At 41.4% G+C, this 19327-nt stretch overlaps 2 protein-coding genes across 4 annotated transcripts in view; both read left to right on the plus strand.

The window, feature by feature from the left end:
* The first annotated feature begins 334 nt into the window (after positions 1–334).
* Positions 335–18512, plus strand: dazl (deleted in azoospermia-like). 2 transcript variants are annotated; one of them, XM_061882425.1, is made up of 10 exons: positions 335–478; positions 3101–3226; positions 3948–4039; positions 4139–4190; positions 4262–4328; positions 10420–10562; positions 13647–13727; positions 13791–13916; positions 14126–14203; positions 17505–18512. In XM_061882425.1, exons 1-9 carry the CDS (start codon positions 476–478, stop codon positions 14168–14170), a joined length of 735 nt encoding a protein of 244 aa, XP_061738409.1. In that variant the 5' UTR covers positions 335–475; the 3' UTR covers positions 14171–14203; positions 17505–18512. The 2 variants fall into 2 exon arrangements, with proteins under 2 accessions (XP_061738409.1, XP_061738410.1); XM_061882426.1 differs by lacking the exon at positions 13791–13916.
* A 223-nt stretch (positions 18513–18735) lies between these two features.
* rftn1a (raftlin, lipid raft linker 1a) overlaps positions 18736–19327 on the plus strand; it is a 93602-nt gene continuing 93010 nt past the window's right edge. Inside the window, exon 1 of one of the 2 annotated variants that reach the window (XM_061882423.1) lies at positions 18736–19092. The gene's annotated coding sequence lies outside the window, so the exon portion shown is untranslated. The remainder of the gene's footprint in view (positions 19093–19327) is intronic. The other variant, XM_061882422.1, reaches the window with a different exon arrangement.

Below are 19327 nucleotides of genomic sequence, written 5' to 3' on the forward strand. Positions count from 1 at the left end.
ACTTATGGAGTATATTGTGAATAAATTGAGAACAGGAAGTGAAGAAAAGTTTTAGCAACTGTTATGTAAAAGAAAAGGGGTAGGATTAAATAAGCTCTGCTTCTTTCTACTCCTTGTCAAACATGTTGAAAAGAGAAACTGGAAATTGGGATATAACATGTTGGTGTGCTTGCATGTTCGAAATAAACTCCAACTCAACTCAAATTTCCTTGTCAAACATGTTGAAAAGAGAAACTGGAAATTGGGATATATCATGTTGGTGTGCTTGCATGTTCGAAATAAACTCCAACTCAACTCAAATTGAGTTGAACTCCCACAACAATAGTGTCTAAAATTGGATTGGCTGCCTTGGTCACGTGAGGAGGGCGTGGTCACGTGTCAATCAAAAACGATTGAAGGTGGGCAGCAAAGTAAAGCGCGTTCTTTACTTTTCACCGTCACCCCCTACATGCAAACTTTGTATCGTTTTTAAAATATGGTAAGTATCCAGAACAATACTATACCTTTTTTATTCCGAATGGCCATGTAATTGTTAAGCGAAAATTATATCACTTATCTTATTTTTCGCATCGAGTGAATTTATTGAAGTATGTCATTTTCACGACATCTTGCTAAGCTGGCTATGAAAAAAAATGGCGACGACAATAATAAAAAATATATATATATATATATATTGTTTGTAACCACTCGGATGCAAATTCAAGCATGAGTCTATTACAGTTATGAGAGAAAAAATATTTTTTCATTCTATTGGCGTCAATTATTATCGCGCTGGACTGGAGTTCGTCGAGTTCGCAAATAGCGAACGTCCGCCATTTTCTGTCTGCCATTTTTGGACACTAAGAAGACGCCGCCCCCATTTTGGTGTTTTGTATAGTCTTCATTGTTGCTGGCAGCATGCTAGGAATCCCATCATAAGACCCTCCCGCATTTACTTTGTGTTACGGTCAACTTTTACATTCATATTAATCGAGATCTAAATTGCAAAAAGGATATTTTGTTGATGTCTGTTATCAAGCTAATTCTGGTTTGTGCAACTACATGAGGGCTGGGCAATAAGGCAGAAGACTGTATCACAATAAATCGGTCGATATTGAATCTTATTGGTATTTTTATGACTTCAATCCATCCATTTTTCTACCGTTTGTCCCTTACGGCAGGGGTCTCAAACTCAATTTACCCGGGGGCCACTGGACGCAGAGTCTGGGTGAGGCTGGGCCGAAAGAAAATATTTCTTAAAAAAAATGTTGCATACTCCTCAGCATGTCTAGTTGTATAATGACGTTTCAAATTGTATTCCTTGTGCACCGCAACTTTCTCTTTGCAAATAAGACATGTCAGGGGGCTCCTGTGCTCAACAAAGAAATATTGCATCTCCCACTTTTCCTAAAATTATCTTTACACATCACCAACCCTTCTCTTCACTGCAGTGTTTGAAAAATACATGTTTGGGGTTGTGGAACATATTTGTATTTAACCGACACACGGAGAATAATGTTATTTCCGTAATGTGTGTCGTTCCGCTTTTCCTCCGTACAGCAACATGGCGGTCGGCGGATGATAGCCGGGAAAGTACCGGGATAGCAAGCGCAAAAAAGTGACTGCTCCCGTAGTGTTATCCGGCGTCATATAGTAATATATGTAGTGTTCATCGTGTGAGGCAATGCAAGTTAAACTATAAACAAAACAAGTAACGGTTTGAATTGGTCAAGGTTATCGGAGACTGTTATTACTGACGGACAGGTGTCGCGGTGTGACTGCAGCCAGGCACGTAAAAAAAACCCTCGTCTCCATGGCAACGTCTGTCGGTTTCACTCATTTCCTGTTTTTGCACTAATGCAGGTGAGGCAACCCAGAACGTTGAGCCATTTTGGACCCAAATAATACAACGCTGTCAAGCGGCATTCATATAAAACTTGGGGGCTGCACTAACATTAAATTTTCCTATTAAGGTGGGGGCCGCAAAATAACGTCTCGTGGGCCGCAATTGGCCCGTGGGCGGTGTGTCCAAGACCCCTAGCTTACGGGGTCTCGGGGAGTGCTTGAACCTATCTCAGCTGCGTGGTACAAGTCGCCGCCTCATCGCAGGGTAACACCTACCAAAAGTAATGACCAGGAGGAAAATATTAAATGAAAACATTTGTGTTTAAGATATAACCATCATCTGATCACAATCCCCTTAGCTATCAAGGCAGACAGGAAATGAAATGTCAACACATACATATAGACAATCCAAACAAAATTCTAAAATCGCATTGAAAACTTAATAATAACCTCTTAAAATGATGTGCAAAAATAAGGGATATTCAAGACATGCTTTAAATAAGTGTGAAAATGTAAACATCATGAAACCTGAGAAGAACGATTTTCTGCAATGTAAGCGCCAGGGCGTCTGGTCTGTTTTTCTTATTTAAGTATGGAAAGTAATTTATTTTATCATTTTATTATCTTTTTAAAGTAGTAAGTGTGTTATATTTAGTCATTCATACTTTTATTTATTTTGTCATTTATACTTTTATTTACAGTCCCTTTGGTAGTTCCTACCTGTTTGCATATACTCCAATAGATAAGTGTTGAAAAGAGAAGAAGTCAGTGCGTCTCAGGATTATGTTTTTAAATCCCCAAAAACTGCTATACTGTCAAGGTGACTTTTCCTTTTTTACCGATAATTTCTTTGCTCCCTAAAACACTCATTTTTAGATTCTCTTCTTGATTCATGCAAATAACCAATAGTGAGACAGCAAAATGGTGCAAAAAAACCGCAATACTCTTACGTGATTGGCTGTTAACGTGTCCCTTCCATTGCCAGTGATCACTTCTTTTTTTGCTAGGTTACCATGGCGCTTGAGCCTGTGTTCACACAAACAGTCATGCTTCGTAACTTCCGGTTTCTTTCGAAAAAAATATACATATGTATAAAACGTTTTATCAAACCAATTTTTTTTTTAATCCATTATGTGTCTTGTGATGCAGCAGTTTTTCTGGAGTAATACTAGCTAACTTAGCTAGGAACGCACGTTTATCTTTCTCCCTTTATGAGAGTCATATGCTTTGCATCTTTTTTTTTTTTTTGTACATCAAGTTTTGTTTTTTTTGGCAGGATACCCCGAACCCAAAGGGCAGCCACCATGCATCACCCTCCTTGCAGTTGTCCAATGGCTTCATGGTGCCTGAGGGCAATGTGAATCCCAACGCCATATTTGTGTTTTTTGGCGTTGGAACCAGGGTAATTATTTGTGAACTTAAACATTAAGACTTATTTGATAATATGCTTGCCCATATAAATGATTGTTGAAATTTGCATCATATACCTTTGCACAGAACCACACGTGACTACTTTTTTTATTTGTGCGTTACTTTACTTAAGGCGCAATATTCACTTGACCTGTGATGCAATATTGTTGTTTGTAATTTTGCTTAATTGCACAATATTATTACTTCACTGCTGGTTGCTACTGGGCCCTAAGTAACCCAATATCCTTCCCAGCTTGTAAGTGTTTTTATTGGAATAACAAACACCTTGAATCCTTAATCCTGCAGAGGCCACAAGATAGAACACAACTTAGATAGGTATTAAATTTTAATAGGGCTTGTTACGAGAACTTTATGAAAATTTTGCCTGAGAAAAAGTAATGAACAGTCGATTAGTACTCAGGATGGTTTGAAGCATCGTAGATCTGCATAAAGGGTTCATAAAGGGTTACAATGTCAGTCTGATGATCAGATCTACACCACAGTATAACATCTTTTTTGCCTTATATTTTAAAATAATTGTCACACGGAAAATTGAAATGTTCTGCATTGTTACACATACAGAACAATTAAGTAAGAACGTTGCAGGACAGGGTGCAGAAACACGAGGCAGCAAGCTTCTACAGAGCAACTTGTATCACAGATTGTCTACTTAAAGCCTGTTTTCCCCACTTTAAATGCACTCCAAACTGTAGGCCACTGCAACCAATTTGCGCGACTTGTTTGCTCCGTTTGGTCAAATCAAGGAGGTGAAAATAATCACATACCGCGGGGGATTCAGCAAAGGGTAAGTTTCACTTTTGAGGCACTTTTCATTTGTTGCTTGTGCTTGTTGCATCTAGGGGAACTGTTACATAATCCGGGGCATCTTGTTTTCACTTTGTAGCTATGGATTTGTGTACTTTGATGAAGATGTTGACATTCAACCAATCGTTGATGTAAGTGGAAAGTAAGCAAACCGACTCTTATTTTTGTTTGGAAAAATAACGTCTAATGTTTGTTTTTGTAGCAACAAATTGTCTGGAAGGGGAGAACACTCAGGCTTGGCCCTGCCATCATAAAGCAAAGGAACTGCCGTACGTATGCTGTGCTCTCATGGAAGTTTATTTTTTTCTTTATTACAAAAACTTTTTTTTCCTTACTAAATTTATGTTACTCAAATGTTTGTGTTCGAATTTTGTGAACACAGCTTTTTTTTCCAGCTACCGTATTTTTCGGACCATAGGGCACACCGGACAAAAAGCCGCACTGCCGATGAGCGGGTCTATTCAGGTCTATTTTCATACAAAAGGTGCACCTTTGGCAGCGTCTTCTCCCCGTCATCTTTGTTGTAGTGGTTAAGCGTGCAAAGACGGAAGTCAAAGATAGGGCCAAAAGATGGAGCTAACTGTTTAAATGACATTCAGACTTTACTTTAATCAATAACGTAGCAGCATCTTCTCATCCGTGGCTCAGTAATGCAACATCAATGCGGGAAATGTGTCCCGTGAAAAACTGTTCGACCAGAACCCCTTAATATCTAAAGTTCCCTGGGTGAATTATGTAAACTCACTACAGTTTTTAACGCTTTGCTAGTCTACTAACAGATATAAGTAAGAACTTTACGCTACTTTATATTAAAATGGCAACAGCGGAAGATGAATGCCACATAAGAAGATAGAGAAAAAGAAGAAGCCTATGACTACGTTGTCGGCACGGACTACAATTGCGAACTAGCGCACATTTTCAGGACTTATGCAGATCCCAAATACACAGCAGGTACCAGAAGGTAAGAAAAGTTGGATTTGCATAATATCGCGAAACAAAACGCTAGATAATATGTCTGTTAATAGCACCATAATAATACTTGTATATTTAATGCGCAGACAATCCATCAAGCGATGCGGCCTCATGGCTTACCGAAGTCTACCACAAACATTTTGACAGATTTTTGAGCGCCGAGTGTAACGTTCTATATTCTCAATGGAACATTTAAAGTTTTGGTGTTGTTTACTGCCATCATATTGCGGTCTACATGAATCTCTGATGTATAACTGCCATTTACTGGTCAATCTTATCATTACACCATGTACCAAATAAAATTGCTTCGAGGTCAGTAAGCACAACCAGAATTATGTTTTACATTAGGAGTTATAAGGCTTGAGAAAATGAAAGGATTTTAAGTGCGCCATATAGACCAAAAAATACGTTAATTTTGCTGAGAATGTTATTGAAATCAATTTTGTGAGCAAAATATGGGTTTCATAAATCAGTTTGTTGAATTACAGTGTTTTGTGAAAAATTCCGTGCAGAAATATTTGTTGCTTCAAAACTCAAGACCCACTTCCGGTAAGTCAAGACTGAAGCAATCGACCTTGTCTCAGAACCAGCCAATGAGGTGTCAAGTTTGCAGTCACATGACACGGGTCTTGCAAAACTGCAGGCCAGAGTGGACCAAATCCAATGTTTTCTGAATCTGATTTTCCCTTCTGACTATAGTTTACATGTAAAATGTGATCTTATTGAGACACTACAGGCACCCATGTGGCCTCAACGTGACAGTCCCATTTGAAAAGATCAAATTCGGATTTGGGCTAGCTCCGAATGTGGCCCAAATCTTTAGAGCGTTTTAATCTGGCAAAAAAATATCTGATCTGTGTCACTTGTGGGGAAAAAAAATCAGATTTGGTGTCCAATATATACACAGCCAAAAAAGAGGCAGGTTATGCAGCGATATATGCTGTAAATAGTGTAATCTGTTATATGTGCTTTGATCCCTTTTTATGAACCGTTTAAACCAGGGGTGTCAAACTCGTTTTCACTGAGGGCCACATTGCCGTTCTGGCTGCTGTCTCAATACAGTGAATATACTGTATAAGAATTATAATGTATAATCACCTCATTATTACACAATACCTTATGAATTTGATTGTTTAATTTTTCACGTCCGACTTTATTGATATATTTGCTTTTGAAGTCATAAGTCAAAGGGACAAGCATATTATTGTAACAAAAAATGTGTGAATATTTGTTAACAATACAGGGGTATCCTAACCTTTTTCCCAACAAGGGTTCCATACTCAAAAGTCAAAGTATGCGAGGGCCATTCTTTGATATATTTTTATTGTCCATCCATTCATCCATCTTCTACCGCTTATCCGGGATCGGGTCACGGGGAAAACAGCTCCACCAGAGACCCCCAGACTACCCTCTCCAGCGTATCATTAGCGACTTCCTCCTAGGGAATCCTGAAGCGTTCCCAGGCCAGAGAGGAGATGTAACCTGGATGTAGACTGGATAGGCATACTCCCAGGCATTCTCCAGGATTCCCGCTAGAGTAAAAAGCTGGTCAGTTGTTCCACGACCAGGATGGAATCCTCATTGCTCCTCTTGAATCTGAGGTTCGACTATTGGCCGGACCCTCCTTTCCAATACCTTGGCGTAAACTTTCACAGGGAGGCTTAGTAGTGGGATACCCCTGGAATTAGCACACACCCTAAGGTCCCCCTTTTTGAATAGGGGAACCACCACCCCAGTCTGCAACTCCCTCGGCACTGTCCCAGACTTCCACACAATGTTGAAAAGGCGTATAAACCAAGACAGCCCCTCAACACCCGGAGCCTTCAGAGTTCCTCAAAGTGCTCTTTCTAACACCGTACAACTTCCTCACTAAAAGTCAGCAAAGTCCCATCCTTGCTGTACACAGCTTGGATGGTTCCCTGCTTCCCCCTCCTGAGGTGCCACATGGTCTTCCAAAACAGCTTTGGTGCAACCCGAAAGTCCTTCTCCATGGATTCCCCGGACTGCTGCCCCACCCTCTGCTTAGCCTCGTTCACAGCCACGGCCGCTGCCCTTCGGGCCTATCGGTACCCTTCAACTGCCTCCGGAGTCCCTGGGATAACATACCCCAGTAGGACTCCTTCTTCAGTCGGACACCAGGGTGTTTGAGGGTTACCGCCCCTTGAGGCAGCAAAGACGTTCTGGCCACAGTTTGCAGCTGCAGCTTTTGCAATAGAGGCTTTGAACATTGCCCATTACTGTTCAATTTCCCCAACCTCCACAGGGATGGCAGAGAAGCAGAGGACTCCTACAAACTGTCCCAGTTCACCCGCACTACACGCTTGGGTTTTAAAGTTGAAAGTTAAAGTACCAATGATCGCCACACACACACACTAGGTGTGGCGAAATTATTCTCTGCATTTAATCCATCATCCTTGACCACCCCATGGGAGGTGAGGGGAGCAGTGAGCAGCAGCGGTGGCTGCGCCCGGGAATCATTTTTGGTGATTTAACCCCCAATTCCATTCCTTGATGCTGAATGCCAAGCAGGGAGGTAACGGGTCCCATTTTTATATTCTTTGGTATGACTCGGCCGGGGTTTGAACTCACAACTTTCCAGGTCTGTCCAGAGGTTTCCCCTGCCATATGACCCAACTTACCACGATATGGTGATCAGTTGACAGTTCAGCCCCTCTCTTCACCCGAGTGTTCAAAAAATACGGCCTCAGATCAGCTAATACGATTACAAAATCAATCATTGATCTTTGGCCTAGGGTGCTCTGGTACCAGGTACACCTATGAGCATCCTTATGCCTAAACATGCCTTACTTGCCTTATTGCAAGTACATGACTAGCACAGAAGTCCAATAAGAATTCACCACTCAGGTTAAGATCAGGAAGACCGTTCCTCCCAATCACGCCAGTCCAAGTATCAATGTCATTGCCCACATGTGCGTTGAAGTCCCCCAGCAAGACTATGGAATCCCCTGCCGGCGCCCCATACAGGACCCCATGCAAGGTATCCAAGAAGGCCGAATACTCTGAACTCTTGTTTGGTGCGTATGCACAAAAAACAGTCAGTTTTCCCCCCTCCAGCCCTAAGGTGAAGGGAGGCAACCCTCTTGTCCACTGGGGTGAACGCCAAGGTACAGGTACTCAGCCGGGGACTCGTGAGTATCCCCAAACCCACCTGGGCCCTCACACCCTGAGCAACTCCAAAAGTGAACAAGGTCCATCCCTTGTCCAGGAGTGTGATTTCAGAGCCTTTGCAATGCATAGAGGTAAGCCCCGCCAGATCCAACAGGTAGTGCTACACCTTGCCCAAGGGTGACCTGGAACTATGACAGGCAGGGACTTTCAACTCCCTGAGGCTTTATACAAGCCCACATACTATAAAAAGAGACAGGGTTGGGTTAGGGTTAATAAGTCACTTATCCCAGAAAAGCTGACCCAAAGTTTTGTCTGTAAATACTGTGTATATACAGTATATGTAATGTCTGTTTATATCTTCTTTTTTATTTTGTAAAAAAAAAAAATCTAAATAGCCCCCGCATACTTAGACTTTTCAGCACGTGACCCTAAGTGGAATAAGTCTGGAAACCCCTGGGTTATTAGTATCATATTTTGAGCTTTTTTTTTTTTGCACAAAATAAAATGTAGCTTTTTTGAAATTATTACTTGTATTTGTTTTTTATCCAATAATATGCTGCGGTCCAACAAAACTGTAACTGTGGGTTTAACTTTTGACCCCCCTGTGTTATGTTTTTTGCATGGCAAGATAGTTCTCAAGTGAAAAGACACACTATTGTATACAGTACATGCAATTTTTTTGTTGAAATTGAAGGAACGAATACATTTAGTGAGAAGGATAAAATGCTTTATTGGCTTGCGCAGGCCAAATAAAACAATGTGGCCGGCCAGAAATGGCCCCTGGGCTTTGAGTTTGACGTGTGGAGGTTGCTGTGCATCAGTGAAAAATATCCAGTTTACAAGATAAACTGTGAAAAATAAAACAGACCCGACCTTCTCTATCAACATCTTTTATAATCGAACAAGAACAACAAAAATGAAACAACCGCAATTGGTTAAAAAAAAAAAATTCACATATTGGACATCACTGTTCTGCAGAATGGGCTTCACGGTGGAAGAGGGGTTAGTGCGTCTGCCTCACAATACGAAGGTCCTGAGTAGTCAGGGTTCAATCCTGGGTTCGGGATCTTTCTGTGTGGAGTTTGCATGTCTCTCCGTGAATGCATGGGTTCCCTCTGGGTACTCCGGCTTCCTCCCACTTCCAAAGACATGCACCTGGGGATAGGTTAATTGGCAACACTACATTGGCCCTAGTGTGTGAATGTGAGTGTGAATGTTGTCTGTCTATCTGTGTTGGCCCTGCGATGAGTTGGCGACTTGTCCAGGGTGTACACGGCATTCTGCCAGATTGTACACGGCATTCCGCCAGATTGTAGCTGAGAGGCACCAGCGCCCTCCGCGACCCCAAAGGGAATAAGCGGTACAAAATGGATGGGTGGATGGATTCACACACTAGGCCTTGCAAACATTACAACATATTTGTTTCTATTAAGACTCACATAGGTACATTTATCCATGCATTTTTCATGTGTGGTTTAGCAGTTATGTTTAAAAAAACTGTCATATTGAGTGTGGCAGTACAGTGAGTAAAACATAATTTTTGTATATGTAAACCTTACAAAAAAAAAGGCTTCTACAAAAACTCTGCCTCCGTCATTTCTCAGACTTGCCGCTTTGTAAACAATCCCCGCCCACTCTGCTTAATTCCTTGTCTGCATGGAGCTGCTGTGATTTAGTTATTTTGATTACTCAAAAGTGCAGATTCTACACATTGGAAGTGGAAATTGTTTCTATTGTTTGGAAGTGGGCCGGATTGAAATGTATATAATGTTGTATTAAGCCCAGGTCTATTGGGGCGTGTCGTGCTGCATAAATTGTGTCACGTGACTTCAAACTTGACTCCTCATTGGCTGGTCTGAGAGAGGATCAATTTCTTCAGTCTTAATGTACTTCAAGTGATTCTTGAGTTTTGAAGCAACAAATGTTTCAACAATTGATTGATTGATTGATATATTTTTATTTCAAATATGCAAAAAAACCAAACAAGAGCAAGCATGATCCAATACAGTGCTATAGCCTTAACGGCTATTATAACAAAATGAAAACAATGGAGAATAAAATAAAAAAACAATGACTTTTTTACACTGTATTTCTACACACACATTTTTATTCAACTAACCTTTTAGTATAATTTGATCCAAACAAACAAAACATAAGGTTTAAAAAAAAAGCTTTGGTAATAAAGACAAATATTAACCTTCATGTCATTTCAATACTAAAGTAATGCCATGTGGATGTTTCTCCTATGCTCAAACCCAGGTGTCAGGCAGTCACACCAGATGAGCCTTGAACCCTGGATGAACCCCTCTCAGTACATGTATTGCCCTTGCTACCCGCTCACCGGCGCAAGCATGACCCCGCCCTCACCCATGGTCAATGGCGGCGGCAGTCCCTACTATCAGGTGAAGCAAACGCACTGTGTAATGCTTGAAGCGCTGTCTTTTTTTAAATGAATGTCGCTCACTCCTCCGTTAGCACAGCAGATCTGGCGACACAGGCTAGCTCCAATTACTTTCAGAAGGTTCTGAGTCTTAACATATAATAGTCAGTCTACCCCAGGGCAGCTGTGGCTACAGATGTAGCTTACCACCACCAGGTGTGAATGAATGATGGGTTCCCACTTCTCTGCGAGCGCTTTGAGTATCTAACAATAGAAAAGCGCGATATAAATGTAATCTATTAGTATTATTATTATTATTATCATAGTATTTTTTACCATCATTGATGTCAGGTGTTTTAACTAGGGTTGTCAAAGTTAACAATAACGGAATTCAAAACATTTTCTTAATATTTTCCCTTTGTGCAATTAAAACGCGTGCTTTGTGATCCTCAGTCCATACCATAGCAGTGGGAAATTAGCAATGTTCCAGCTGATGAGTCCACAAGTCCGAAGTTACTTTGAGCCACCTGAAGTATTTCAGCCGGCATCGGACTGACGCCGATTCTGGTGAAGATTCTCAAAACGCGGCAATCATTCAAAGTTATCACATGCTGTGTGTTATAAGTTTCCTTGTTGTATTATCCTTTCACGTGAAGAACTCTCCAAGGTTTGTGCGACTGATCGGCACTGTGCAGGAAATGACAAGGGAATCTATATCAAAACTGGCAAATGATTCACAGGAATCGAAATGCTGAGAATTGGTTCGCAACAACAACCGTTTTTTGATTCCCATCCTTGATCACTGGAGTTCTTAGCTCCCAGCGTTAACACATTTTTCGCTTGCAAAGTTTTAAAGATCCCAAATGTCCTCTACTTAGTGGAATTCCGCTATACTTCTAGCTCAGTGATTTTCAAACTGTAGTCGTATGTGGGCTCCATCTAGTGATACGCCAAAGAATAATTCAATTTAATATAGGGATGTTCTGATGCTGATAGGGCACTTTTTGAAAGTATAGGTATCGGAGAGTAGTGAATCTCCGATACCATAAAAATATGTATTTTGTCAGAAACTTCAGGTGTGCGTCTTAAATAGAACGCACACAAGCCAATAAGTCTGTTTGCATGCTCATTTTGCTACACGGAAATTACTCTTTTCCCCAGAAATGGAAGACCAAAGCCCCAATAGCAGACTGCACTACCATAGCAAACATCAAGACAGCGGTGTGGCGATATTACAAACTGGAGAAGACAACAAGAACTAACGGCATCATGCACACTTAGCATTATCTGTGTTTTGAGGGGTGAGACGTGTAGATGCCACTTACTGAAGCACTTCAAAGGCCGCCATGCAGACGCACCCAATGAAGTTAGCTAGGCTAAAGCTAACAAGGCAGGACAAAAACAACAAACACTAGCATATTCATTCCAGTGGAAAGAAAAGTTTTTTTACAAGAATCCCAACGTGTAGTCTGCTTTTGCAGTTAACTAATGAAATCCATAATATTGGATGAACATCCACTCTTAATAGTAAAAAAAAATTTGGATTTTGTCGCTTGCCTGCTTGTAAATACATGAGTGAAAAACAGCCCTGCCTCATCAGCATAAGACTGTCATGTCTTTATCAGTCATTATTTTAACAGCACATTGGGCCAGCCAGACGGTTATAGCATCTAATACAGTGGTTCTTAACCTTGTTAGAGGTACCGACCCCTACCAGTTTCATATGCGCATTCACCGAACCCTCCTTCAGTGAAAAATAAAATGTTTTTTAAATTCAAGACAAAGTTATATGTTTCTGGTAACACTTTAGTATGGGTAACATATTCTAAGTAACAAAGACTTAATTTAGAGTTATTTGAACACTAGGGGAACATATTCTAAGTAATAAAGACTTAATTAAGAGTTATTTGGTGAGGGTTAGGGTTATAATAAGGCCATGCCGAATAAGGCATTAATAAGTATCTAATAATGACTAGTTAAGAGCCAATATGTTACTAATTTGCATGTTAATAAGCAACTGATTAATGGTGAATATGTTCCCCATACTAAGGTGTTACTATGTTTTTTTTACTGGTGCACAAAATGAACCATGCATGAACATCACCTTGTTCAAACAACAAAACCAACAGTGCATAAACTCACAACAAATTACACACCTGCAAATTAGTCAGCTGTTGCCGTATCCGTAATACGCCGATAGGGAGAAGTTTGTATTTACACGATGAGTGTTTTGACCTCCGCCGAACCCCTGGGGTTGGATCGAACCCAGGTTAAGAACCACTGATGTAATATATGGATACCGGATTGCATTTTTTTGGGCTTCTCTTTGAACGTGTGGTTGCTTTTTTGGGCTTGTTTTTCCATCCCCACAATAAAGCAATATGGAGTTTGTCCTTTTCTACACTACGTTTCGTGGTTGATGTTCCCCTGGTTAACATCGCACGGCCCTAATCATACGCACACAAGTGATGCATGTGCAACGACGGCAAAAATGCCGGAGAAAACGAGTGAAGAGACGGGTAGATTGGTATAAAAAACATAATTTTAAATATTTATTCCTTTATGTCTTTCAAAATGTGTGTGTGTGTCTCCATTTCGCGGTGAGTTTTTAAAAAAGTGTTATGTTTATTGAACAAACATTTCATTTGCACAAATCACACAAATTGTCCAGACCATGTTGGGTGTACATTTTATTTAGGTTAAAAAAATAACTATTTGCGATTAATTAATGAGTCCACTATGGACAAAATGTGATTAATCACGATTAAATCAATTAGTCATTTGGCAACTCTAGTTTCGACATTAATTACTATTTGAATTGAACACAGGCACAAATGCATGTCTGACTGTATTCTGCTCTTGTTGCATCGCCCGCAAGAATGATTTCCTGTCTCCAGGGAGGGGGTGGCTCATTAGCAAAAAAACAAGAATAGAGGTCTAAGGTTGTGACTAAATTATAGTCTCTAAAGATGAAACAAGAAAAGATGTCTGTTGTGTAATAAAGGTCATGTCTTAAAATCAGAGTTGGGGAATATTGGGGACTGCAGTACAAAGACAAATGGTTGTTAATAGGCATGCATGTTTTACAGTCTGTTTATGTTTTCAGCCGTACCCCTACACCCCCTATGGAGGCTTCATAGTTCCACAGGTGCCAGTCAACAACACTCAGAATGCATACTGCTACCAGGTAGACAATCTACCCTTGTCTGTAAGATTTCTGCCTGCTTCACACTGCACATCCCTCTGGTAGACTTTCCTTCCCCCTCCTTTGTCCCGTCCGATGTCTGACCCTCTTCCCCTCGGCCCCGCCCAAACACACACACAGTACACCCAATCCTACTGGACGGAAGACCACAGAGCGCGGCCTGTCAATGAGGTGACTGCATGCTGTTGGAATGTTGCTTTGTGAGACAGAGACTCCAGAATGATGAAAATTAAATGTGTTTTATTGGTTGCAATAGTTATTGTTACAAAGCTGACTATTTGTTGGCTTGAATTGCATTCTGTAGCACCACTAGATGGCAGTAAATTCTTGTTTACCTCTCTGAGTGTTTCACCAAAGCAATGCAGTTTTGTATTTTCTAGAACCCTATGGAGTTTGGAGTGCAGACCATGCTGACTGCGCTGTAGTTCATAATTCGCCTGACTCCTCCCTCAAAAAAGGTAGCACACCACTTCAAACTACTACGCAGGCCAGTCACTGAACTTTTCAACTGCATCGAAATGCTCATTAGGATTCTGTTCATCCTGTGTACTCACGCTAGGCTATTTCTTCCATGTTGAGGCCTACTTCACACCTTCGGCTAGTGCAGGGTTTGACAACCCTTTCTATCAAAAGAGACATTTTGCAGTGAAAAAATATCTTAAAACCACTTACAAACTTTATGAAGGGTTTGTGTTGTTTAACCAGGTGCCACAACAGAAATGCAGTGTGAATTGATTGATTGAAACTTGTATTAGTAGATTGCACAGTACAGTACATATTCCATACAATTGACCACTACATGGTAACACCCGAATAAGTTTTTCAACCTGTTTAAGTCGTGGGCCACGTTAATCAATTCATGGTTAAAGGAGGAGTCTCCAGACTGGGAATTGAACCCGGGCCGCGGCGGTAAGTGCGCCAAATCCTAATCACTAGGCCACCAGGGAGTTTACCAGATGCAAACTATTGTGGTCGAACACTAGTGTCTATTCTCGCTTCACCTAACTTGCGTAAGTGATGCCGTCTTGCCCCCGCCCCCTGCATTCCTTCACACAGGCCTTGTGTGCACCTCCCTAAAAACCTAGTTTCAAGTCACCACAGATGCTAACCTAGGACGCAGAGTTGTGATTGGTCAGCTTTGAAGAGAATGAGTCCCCGGAGCACAGGAGAGCAGGCTTTGTGCTTGAAATGCACATATTAGTGTATGAAATAAAGCAACAGTGATGAAACAATTGCATGAAAACTACGTCAGAGGGGTTAATCGATCGGGGTCAATCGTGACGCTAAAATATATATTCCAGCCTTTAGGAGCGATGCAGCACAATGAGAGGACTGTCACTGTCTTTTAGCTCGCTGGCTAGCACTACTCAACTTCGCTCTCAGTCAATGGGGAGCAGTGGTATGGATTGTGTCACACGTGTAGGCCTCCTTAGAAAAAAAAGAACTACTGCTTTGACTTTCCATGTCACATTTTGCTGTATGCTAATTTCTCACCAAGGGCTTCACGGTGGCAGAGGGGTTAGTGCGTCTGCCTCACAATACAAAGGTCCTGAGTAGTCCTGGATTAAAATCCCGGGCTCGGGATCTTTCTGTGTGGAGTTTGCATGTTCTCACCGTGAATGCGTGGGTTCCTTCCGGGTACTCCGGCTTCCTCCCACCTCCAAAGACATGCACCTGGGGATAGGTTGATTGGCAACACTAAATTGGCCCTAGTGTGTGAATGTGAGTGTGAATGTTGTCTGTCTATCTGTGTTGGCCCCTGCGATGAGGTGGTGACTTGTCCAGGGTGTACACCGCCTTCCGCCCAATTGTAGCTGAGATAGGCACCAGCGTCCCCCGCGACCCCAAAGGGAATAAGCGGTAGGAAATGGATGGATGGATAATTTCTCACCACACATCGAGCACACAAATAGGTAAAGACAAAGGAATCTGTACATGCAGGATTAAACTATATTGTCTTCTGAAATGTTTCTTTTTTATGATGTATTCTTGTGGTTAACTTACCGCAGGGGACGCACACTCAAGAAGCTGATGGCATTTCTCTCGTTGCACCGCACACACCGCTTCCCCCCCTTGTGCACGTGAGCAAAGAAGTTTAGCCACAGAATGGCTTGTTTTGCGATCGCTTCTCACCACTAAAAACACACAAACTGCTACTTTTTAAAAATAAATATCGATGGAACAGATCCAAAAAATCTACAAAATCTAATACTCCTTCATACCCTGTCATTCGGCACGCGACAAAGTTGTCTTTTATCCTGCAAGTTATGAATGATAGCTCGATCCTCCCTTTGCACAGTAGGAATAGAGCAGAATAACTCGATAAGACTCAAAAAAGCTCCGATGTCACCTTAATTTAATTTTGGTTTCGAATTTGATTATATTTTCTCACAATTATGAAAATATAATAATCGGGGGGAAAAAAACAATGGACATGCAGTGCATGCAAATTCCAGAGCTTGTGACGGTGAAACAGATGAGCGAATGAGTGAAAAAAAGAACATGTCTACTAGTAGTTCAGGATGTCACCATGGTTACTACTTTTTATTTGACACAGCGCTACTATACCTAATCATTTATCATTCAATTCAACAAAAAAGTGAAGCCACATGATGTCCGTGTTTACTTAACCGCGGATGGAGTCACATACAGTAATTGGCCAATAAAACGGTACCCGCTGTGAAATACAGAATATCAGGGAAATTGACATCAATATAGGTGAAATGTTGTCATTGTGAGGAGAAGGAACATTTGTGTGGTAAAATAAGCGCCCATTTATCCCCCGCACACTGTCGCGCCGTGTAGAGACGGTCACGTGAAACGGCCACTAAAATGGAAATCTAAGGCTAGCAAGAACAGTCCACACCCACAACACATCTTATCTGCTTGTGTTGTTGTGAACGACATCGATGTACAAACAGGACAGTGGTCGCACAATAAAAGGAGCTCCTTTTTTTTTTTAAACAGCCTGAAGTGAGTCTCCTTTTGTCGTCAAACTGAGAACAGCAGCACAGCACACTTCCGCTTTTCACAAAAACAGCGCGGTGTACCACATTTGGTCTGACAAAATAAAGGCTTCAGAAAAACTACCTTTCACAAGCATAATGTACTTAAAGCACTTATTGATACATTTACACAGTGATTATGCTTTGACCTAAAATACTGGTCCAAATTGTCCAAAGGTGTATTGCACTAAACAATCTAAGGAATTTAGCATTTAACAAACATTGTTACATTTTATTTGACATAAAAAGTGAACACTATGGTGGTAAAATAAGAGTAAAAGGTAAAAACTTAATGGCATTGTTTTTTGTATTGCTATTATTTTACTGTATTGTTACTGGTATTTTTATTAATTTGTGGTTTATCTGTTATTAAATAATATTTTTTTTCTTGTTAACTATATTTAAGGTATAATTTTGGTGGTAACAAAAATACTCATGTTTTCACATTAATTATTAGTTATCAATCAATTAATCAATCAATCATAGTTGACTTATATAGCCCTAAATCTCGAGTGTCTCAAAGGGCTGCACAAGCCACAACGACATCCTCGGCTCAGATCCCACGTCAGGGATTAATCAATATCAATGAAATTAATTGTGATTATTTTTGCAAGAATCGTCCAGCCCTAGGCTGAAGTACAAATTCTCCAGCCAGTGGATGTCACATGGTCCAGTAGGGTTTTAATGGCCTAGTGTGAGTACACCCTGAGTTCCCAGTGTTAGCTGGTGATGTGTTTGTCTGCCCTTTCTCAAGACTACAGGACATGAGAACACGCACCGGACGATGTCTCGACTTCACGCGGCTGCCAAAATCCATCCCCTCTCATCTCAACCGCTTTTTCTCTTGTCTCGTCGGCTTGGCTTCTGAGACCAATTTTATTTTTTTTCTAGTCCCTTACTTTGACCCACAAAATGGTAGGGACCACAACCTCAGGCTTGAATTAACCGCTTTTAACTCCAAAGGTTCAGGGAACAGTGATGGGGTCACGAGGAAGAGCAGAGCACTCTCATCGTGCCAGCATGCCGAAAACAAAAGCTCCCCTTTTGCTTTGGTAATTACCCCAACAACAAGAAAGGCTTTTATCATCACATTTTCTGCCTATTTTTATATTCTGTTATTTATTATTTTGTTATATTTCAAATGTTTGGTTGGGACTTTTTATTTTTTTAATACGCAATGGCTCATTGTACAAAAAAAGTATAGTTACCAAAATGTTTAGTGTGTCGTATGGCTTGACAGAAAGCAGCAGTCAGGATGTTGGGTCTTTTCATGTCTTTCTACCACGCGGGTGAAGTTAAGCACCAGTGAAGCGATTGTCACTTTCTTGCTCCCTGTCTTTCCTCCACCCCCTCCCTCTAACGTTCTTCATCCATGGCAGTGTCACTAATCAATTTGAGTTTGCAGTTTCAAGCGGCTTGAGACAGGTTGGACAATCAAAAGCGTGTTTTCAAGTGCTGTTTTTCGTACATTTTGTTCTTGCATGCCTCACCGGGTTGTTGTTTGTGTTGCAAGGTTAATCCAGATGCAAGGTGCCTACTCTATAGATGTGAAATACAGTTGTTGCACATTGGATTGATTTTATTTTCATTGGACTTGCATCTGGATTGTTACACCTTGGCTTGGAATTGTTCATTTGTGCCCCCAAAAAGGGTTGTTAACTGTTTAGAGAGAGTCTGACCACTGCTTTGTGCTTGTGTTCTTTTGGCTATCAAATCATAATAAAAGTTGAAGTGTGGTATTATGGGAGTTTGTGGGTGGTTTTGCAGTCTGCAGTCGGATCTGTCTTCCCTAGCAACAACCCCCATCATCTAGCCCAGTGGGCTGTTGTCACAGTCTTACTGGTGTGGCTGGGAGCTCCCCAGGGTGCCACGTCCACCCCACCCACTTGCCTTGTCAGACACCTCTAAATTATGAATACGTCTAGATTGCTTCTTATGAAATATGAATTTTTAGAAAATGGGGGGAAAACACTTAAAGCCACATGGGGTTAATGGGAGCATGGGGTGATGTGGTACAGTACAGTCTTCTGTAAGGGGTGATGTTAGCAGTGTGTGAGCGGTACCTGATGGGGGCGTGGTTGCATGTCGCCCTCCAAGAAAACAACATCACGGGGTGCTCGCAAAAGTCTTCCAAGTGAGTGAGCCAGGAGAGGACCGCCCTTCCTCGCAGTGCTCCGCGCCGCCGCCAAGGCAAGCAGACTTACCCGCAGGAAGCGTCTCATCGCCCGGATCCGCGCGTGTCTCATCCCCTCCTGCCGCAACCTCCAGGCGGCGGTGAAGAGGAGGCTCAGACACCCGACAGACTCCACTATCACGCCGGCTCACTGTCAAGCTCACGCTCGGTGAGTCCACCCCCTTCCCATTTGCCCTTTAACTGAAATGGTCTGCGAACAAATATTACTTTTACCCTGCAGTAACGCTTTAAATCATCATTGCATGACATTTTAAAACTTATCATGGCATTTATAGTGTTACTAGAAAAAAGCAGTCGTACTACGTCACTGTCACAGGTTCGATGTTGCTCATTCAAACACATGATTGTATAATTTTATTTTCCTCTGCTAGTTGTATTTCAAT

This window comes from Nerophis ophidion, linkage group LG21 (assembly GCF_033978795.1).
Source record: "Nerophis ophidion isolate RoL-2023_Sa linkage group LG21, RoL_Noph_v1.0, whole genome shotgun sequence".
NCBI lineage: Eukaryota > Metazoa > Chordata > Actinopteri > Syngnathiformes > Syngnathidae > Nerophis > Nerophis ophidion.

Bases quoted from the DNA above. Each gene is read 5' to 3' on its own strand.
- dazl (XM_061882425.1), top strand. The intron at 10,563-13,646 runs GTGAAGCAAACG...TTATGTTTTCAG, and splicing joins GCGGCAGTCCCTACTATCAG to CCGTACCCCTACACCCCCTA. The intron at 13,728-13,790 runs GTAGACAATCTA...TCCCTCTGGTAG, and splicing joins AGAATGCATACTGCTACCAG to ACTTTCCTTCCCCCTCCTTT.